Source organism: Tuber melanosporum (genome assembly GCF_000151645.1).
Source record: "Tuber melanosporum whole genome shotgun sequence assembly, scaffold_60, strain Mel28".
NCBI lineage: Eukaryota > Fungi > Ascomycota > Pezizomycetes > Pezizales > Tuberaceae > Tuber > Tuber melanosporum.
In genome coordinates this window covers 625,971-633,193 of record NW_003299107.1, presented here as the reverse complement: position 1 = coordinate 633,193, position 7,223 = coordinate 625,971, and the positions used below count along the sequence as shown (strand labels likewise).

The following is a 7,223-nucleotide window of genomic DNA, read 5'->3' as shown; positions in this document are numbered from 1 at the left end:
ATAAGTGGTACATTCATTCATAGTAGATTTGTTGAGCCTCATACTATTTAAATAAGATTTCTCACAGTTAAAATAATACCATAGCAGGTAATTTGCAATGTAAAAAAAGTACGAAAAAGAAAAACTTCACAATGTCATAACAATATGACAAGGTAACATGAATGAATGAATTACCCAAAATATGTGATATGTAATAAAATTGATGACAAATTGCTAGCAGGTAAATTACTTCATGATTCATATCAGAAAAGTTTAGACTTAAATGGTCAAGTCAAGATCCCAGACAGTTATACCATTGAAGATGAAAGTAATTTGAAAGATAAAATATGTATTAGAGAAGGAAAAACTTCCTATTACTTTGAGAAAAGGGTAAATTAAAAAAAATTGTTTAAATGTCAAAATCTGATTTGAGATAGAAATTGATTATAAGTCAAAAGGAAATTTGTAAAGTGAAAAATATATTAAAGATAGAAAAAACTACCTATCATATGGAGAAAAGAATAAAGTAAAGAAAGAATTACTTAAAATGTGATAAATTAGTAGTAGATAAAAGCCTATTTGTTCATGCAAGAGGAATTGAGCTTCAAATTACCAAGACCAGCTTCCTGATAGTCAGAATATTGCTACTGAATATAATTTACAAGGAGAAACATATAGTAAAACAAATAAACCATTCATTATTATAAGAAAAGGATAAACCAAAGAAAGAATTACTTTAAATGTGAGATATAAGATCAAAGTTAATCATGAATTGTTAGCAGGAAAAAAGTTGTTTTATTCATGCACGATGCACCGAGCCCCAAATTCCCAAGACAAGACCCCTGACGGTCAGAACTTTGCCATCAAGGACAATTTGTAGTATAATAAAAGTATTAAAAAGAAAGAAAAAAAATAACATTATCTTGGTTTTTATTCTAAGGTGTAATATGTGAGGCTGTATTTTTAATCCATCGCACAAATATACACATATTACGGGATAGCATTTGACCCTATTACCTTTATCCTTATTATTGTAAGAATGCCAAACCCTTAACTAAACACCAGCACATATCCATAGTAACCGCAGTTGCACCCAACAACCAACCAGTCAACCATCTACCTCAACCAGCCAATACATATACTGAATTATCTCTTATACAAATCAGAGACAAATTACAGTGATACAAGACAACCCTCTAGGATCGAGGAGGGCATCTAGTAGAATTCTGTACTCTTGGTTACACCAGTACCGTACTTGTAGCCCTTGCAGGAGCCGCAGCTACAGCCCAATGACTACCCCTACAATTCCGCAGGAACCATTCCCAATTTACCTTGTCAGCTCCAGCTACCTCCTCTACGACGCCACTGGTATCTCCCTCCCCTCCCCCATCTCCCGCACCACTAACTTTTCCAGTAATTTCCCACGTCCGCCGCACACACCGAATGTCCGGCTGCCTGACTGGCACCCTCCCACAGATCCCACAACAAAACATATTCCTTGGCCTACCTTTAGAGCTAATGATCGAGGAGGCGCTGCTTCTTGTTGATAAAGGCGCCGGATACATTGTTGACGACGTACACGTTCACGAGCACGGCCTGCGGGACATGCTAGAAGTGGATAAACATCAATTTTTGGAAGAGCGAGAGGAAGGTCAGAGGAGGGGTGTAGAGGAGTATGTCAGGAAGGTGCAGGAGAAGAGGGGTGTTTTTGTTCAGGGTCGGGGTAACGATGAGGGGGGAGGGGTGGATGGTGGTGGGCAAGGGACTGAAGGCGGACGGGGCGATGTGGCCGAGGGGGAAACGGTGTTCGAGAATTCATCGGTATCAAACTCGAGACCGGCTGCTACGACAGCTGTACCAGCTCCAACAGCTGCGAATGCGGTCATGTACTATCCTACGCCGGCAATCTCCCATCCGATATACCACCGCCCTCCAGTTCCCTGGGATATACGGACGGCGCCGCTGCGACCACAAAGAACGCAGGGATATCCGCTCTACAAGCACCTTCATGAGAGGGGATACTTCCTCTCGCCTGGGCTCAGGTTCGGGTGTCAGTATATGGCGTACCCTGGAGATCCGCTACGATTCCACTCGCACTTCGTCGTTAATGGTCTGGGATGGGATGAAGAGATTGAAATGCGGGACGTGGTTGGCGGGGGGCGATTGGGGACTGGGGTTAAGAAGGCGTGGATGATTGGGGGGGAAGATGGGACGGGGGAGGTTAGGACGTTTTGTGTGGAGTGGGGTGGGTTTTAGAAGGGGTGTTATAGGGGAGCTTGGATGTGGGGGTGGCCTTTCGGAAGTCATCGTATATGGCAATAGAGATGAGGGAGGTTCGGTGTTATGGTGATAAGATAACTAGTTATTTGTAACGGAGAATCCAAAGCAAGTAACTTTTCTGTGCAGCATAATTATACAACATATTTCCGTCCAATCTCATTCCCCCCCTTTATTAGACTGGCAATGGAAACCATCCACAGGTGGGTCACAGCGGCTATAAACTTAATCAGCTCTCCTCCTGTCATATTGAATAATTCGTAGAAGTCAAAACTCACCTTAAACCTCCTCAAATTCTTCCTGTCAGCAACTCTCTTCTTATCCTCCTCAAACTTCTTCAGTAACTCCATCTGCCGGTTCTTCCTCTCTTGGCGCACCTGGAATCTGTAAAACCCTTCATGCTTATCCTTCCCCTTCTTCTCAAGTACTGCATTCGCCTCCTCCTGTCGAGCCGGTGCCGTTCTCCCTCCTCGAACGACAGTGATGAATCCGTCATCGTCGGGCTCCCGTCTGCGCTTTGCAAGCGCGCGGAGTCTAACTCTCTCCTCCGCTTCGAAGGCAGCTATGAATGTGTTTACCGAGGCTTGTAGGTGGGTTTTAGAAGGGTGTGTTAGGTTATGATGTGCCAGGTAGCCTGGGCACGATCACATCAGTGAGTGTAAAGTGTGAGAGTGAGAAAGAGAACGAGAGGGTGAATACGTGGTATCCCGAGCGCAGGTATATTCACCCCCTCGCTAATCCCATCACCCCAAACCACTCTCGTCTTGGAGAGCTTTCTGGCGGTTTTCATGGACACGTCCATACTCGGCTTATCCACGAAGACAACTACAGCTGTACTCCCGCTTTTACACAATTGTCTATCCCATACTTCCCCTCCATCTCCGACTTCATGCGCAAGGTGACGCTTCCGCTTCCCAATCCCACATGTAGCTCCTCTGTCCCCATCGAAAACCACTTTCTCCACCCGCCCACCACCGATCCCGGTGAATAGCGCACGGAGGTGTGCAGTCGTGGCGTCAACGGGGACGTTCACGACGAATAATGAGCGCGGGTCGTGTGGCGCAGGCTGCTTGGGGGCGTGCCTGCGCAGGTAGAGGTAGTGCGTGGCAGCTCCGACGAGGAGCGTGGCCGGGAGAGTTATTGGTAGGATGGTATAGTCGGGGATTTGTGCAGGCGGGCTCATTTTTTGTGGTATTAATGAAAGAGGAGGTGATACAGGAGTTGAATCGTGGTAAGGGTAGTGGGATAAATTAAATGCATGTTTGTAACTCGCCAAGGCTGTGCCCTAAATTGTCCGAATGCCACTTTCTACCTTACGGAGGTCCAGCGCCTAAGTTTTGTATGTTACACTCGCAGTGGGCATTGTGTGAGCAACTGGTGTAACATACAAAACTTAGGAGCTGTACCTCCGTAGAGCCTGTTTGTCGGCAACTGTTCATTCCGTTAGCCCATACAAATTACTGTTCCCTTCCTTTCCAGAATGGGAGAAAGGAATTGGAAGATGAAAGCAGAGCTGGTTGCCTCTTAGAGATGTCATGTGACATTGAATATTCTTTTCATTCTTTTTCCCAGCAAAAATTATATGGCTGTAAAAATATCTCATAAAATATAAGACCGATATACGGCCTGCAGGCTGTCAGTATTAAATTTTAGAAACCAATAATCTACCGTGGAGCACTTTCAATAGGTATCGGGAAAAATCTAAGAGATTTGATACATAGAAAAACAATTCACACAAGACTCGTAAGAGATTAGTTCCAAATATTCAGGTCATGTCAATCTAGTAGATATCTAATAAACTGATTAAAGGTTTCAGAGTAGTAATATACAATGATATGGTCACTATTAATTAAAGAACATACAGTGTAAACAAGAAATCAAATAGCCTATAGAATGGATATTTGGTATTAAAATACAAGAACTTATAGTTTCATTCTATTGCTCCGTAATGGATGTGATCTTTTATTTCATGACTTTAGAACTTTAGTCATAGAGTACCTTTCTGGTAATTACAATGTAGCTGATCCAGGTCAACAAATTACGGCAACTGAGAAAGAAATCCCCCAGCCATATATTAACACCACATTCTCTATAGATCTTGTACTCTCATCAAGGACCTAGGAATATATGAAGTGTTCTCATGCAATCACTTACTTAGTCTCTTACCCATGAAAATTATCAAAATATTATCTGTTAGCTATGATGTGACATTCTATGGTGATTCCTGATTTTGTCTGACATAATATCTCGTATTTAGATAAGATCTGAATACAGGAACCTATACATTATCTAAAGTAATATTTTGGGTTTGGTATATCGGATGCGTCAGATGGATGGAATGAGATAAGCATAAACTCTTATTCTGGATGCAAAGACCCAGACCCAAAGGGTCAGGACAAGGCCAGTGTCCATCTTGACGCATCTGATACAGTCTAATACTGACAATGAACTTGGATGCAGAGTATGTATGACCTAGTCTACTGGATGCTACTAAATTTTCTCTTGATATTTCAGAAGAATTAACCTGGAGTTAAACATATAAAATATCTTTAGACAAAATCTTAATTTAATTGCCAAATTGTGCATTCCAGCTACTTATGTCAGAAAGAATAATAGTTTTATGATTCTTAATAAGATATATTATATAAGAAAAATGTGAATTAAAAAGTTTATTAAGAATCTATGGAAAATAGTCAAGTACGAATAAAAGAAGTCAGGAAGCAGATAAACTCTATTCCCAGTAGTCATATTAGGATAGAGGGTAGCTCATGAGGATGGCATTGTTGAGCTCAATTGAATGGTAAGTGGCCCTCATATAGGCGATACTGTAGTCCAAGTTAGCTTTCCAGATAAAAATACCTGCTCTCCAACAGCAAGAGTTAGAAACATCATTAACTTCACAACTAGGTATTGGATATGGAGGTAATATAGCTCATTCGAATACACTAGCAGAGCTGAATCGAATGGTATATTCTCCGTAGACTCACTGTACCTGTAGACCAAGTTAGTTTTCCTGATGACAAAATCAACTTGCAGACAGTGAAAGTCAGGAAGATGATTAACTTTACAATAAGAGGTCAGATTTGGATCTGCTTTTGCTCATTAGAATACTCTGATTATGCTGAAGTGAATGATATATGCCTCTGAGATTTGTGACGTATATAATAAATATCAGTTTAGGGTAGGAAGTAGGAGTATAGTTGTGGAAGTAGTAGTGAGAAACATGTTATTGTCTGTGGTTCAATTTAAGTCCACACTAGAGAACACATTAAAAATAGACGGACAAAAATTCTGATGCAAATTCCCCTATGTACAATTCTTCACATGGATTCCAAGATTCCTAGTCCAGGCTAAAGGGATTGGATGCATGGAACAAATGTGTATTTCCTCACATATTATCAGAAGTGAGAATATTCCTTACCAGTTGTGGAAGGATGTAGGATTTACAAGAGTACTGTCAGTACCATTACAATACAAATTACCCTAGTTGTTAACTTCTGGATGAATGGGATGTAGGGGATGTATGGGACAGATACTATCATTTGAATGCAAATACCTTTTGTCTAATGTAAATGTTATTTTTACTGATGTATGCTGTATGTCCTTACAATGTCAGAGCCTCTACCAATTTATTCAAATATTATCTGATTCTAGTCCTTTATATCAAATTGATATCTGACCTTAGGTAGTCTGCTGTTGATATCTTTAGCATCTCACTTGCGCTATGATAATATTTATAGCTCACTGCCTACAACCTGATATTTTGCTGCTTAGTTTATCGCATATAGGTGATAGCTAATCTTCTTCTACTATATTCTAATATACACTAACTTACCATTTTTTTTCTGGTATCATACCATCTCAAGATTCCACATTCAGGTTCTATCAATTGCTTTTTTTTCTCTGGTCTGATACATACTCACTATACCTTCAAATCTAGGTATGTACTTGACTGGGTTATCAGATATCATTAGCAAAATGCTAGATCTGGATATATTTATAATACCCTTATGAGCAAAACCTTTATCCTATGTCCTGTACTTCCGGTAAGTCTGATGCTCAGTAAGAGCAAAATAAAAAATTTCAATCTGTTTATATATACCTAGATGTATCAGATCGTACCCAAGGGACCATTACTAGTAACTATTTACTATACTTGTTGATTTTGGTACAATTACTCCCAGTATATGCAGACTGTTAGTTCCTGTTATTGACATGTACCTCCCACCAATCAACCTTCTTTAGAGTCTTCTTGATATCTGCTCTTGCTAGTCTGTTACTTTTCTATGCTAGCTAGTTTCATCTGTGCTACTTCTCTATTCTGTACCATATTCTCTTTTTTTGTCTGGTAGTCCTCTCATGACTCCCTGATCTTACTCTCATTCTCCAATATATTGTCTTGATCTTTCTATTCTACTTTGTATTTCTGTGTCAAGCTAATATATTTACAGAATCACCTCTCATCATTCGCATAACGTCTCTATTGACTAGTTGCTTTGTTCTTCCATCTGCATGATGGAGTAATTTCAATAGTATGGTATGTGGCCTCATAGTATGATGGGAGTTTTTCCCTATTAGGTAGTTGACCAAGATCTTACCCTCATAATATGTGCTTCTTAGACACCCATCTCATTCTCTATTTAGTAACAGGGATTTTCCCTCTACTAGAACACAATCATTATCTTTCTCCTCTCACACTATCGACTATGTACTATATTGACATCCTCCCATAGGATCACCATGACCTGTCCTCTGCTAGCTGACCTGCACCATCAGGTTATAAACCCTCCTAAGCACACAGATATTAACTCCTAGTTAACAAAAAGAGAGGACTCTTCTCACTAGAACTTCACACCTACAATCTTGAGCACTCTATCCTACAATAGATGAACAAGACAGTTCATTATGCCTGGTGGAAATAAGTTTTGAAAAACTTAATAGTACCAATTATCAAGACTGTGTGATAT

General features: G+C 40.3%; 2 protein-coding genes; one reads left to right on the top strand and one right to left on the bottom strand.

The window, feature by feature from the left end:
• The first annotated feature begins 1,124 nt into the window (after positions 1–1,124).
• GSTUM_00009827001 (uncharacterized protein) lies at positions 1,125–2,377 on the top strand. XM_002840937.2 has 2 exons: positions 1,125–1,347; positions 1,394–2,377. The coding sequence occupies exons 1-2, from the start codon at positions 1,269–1,271 to the stop codon at positions 2,233–2,235; spliced, it is 921 nt and encodes a 306-aa protein (XP_002840983.1). The 5' UTR covers positions 1,125–1,268; the 3' UTR covers positions 2,236–2,377.
• An 87-nt stretch (positions 2,378–2,464) lies between these two features.
• On the bottom strand, positions 2,465–3,439 carry GSTUM_00009826001 (uncharacterized protein; the record flags this gene model as incomplete). The annotated part of the gene is made up of 3 exons (XM_002840936.1): positions 2,465–2,473; positions 2,535–2,890; positions 2,956–3,439. The coding sequence occupies 3 exons, from the start codon at positions 3,437–3,439 to the stop codon at positions 2,465–2,467; spliced, it is 849 nt and encodes a 282-aa protein (XP_002840982.1).
• Between the last annotated feature and the right edge of the window lie 3,784 nt (positions 3,440–7,223).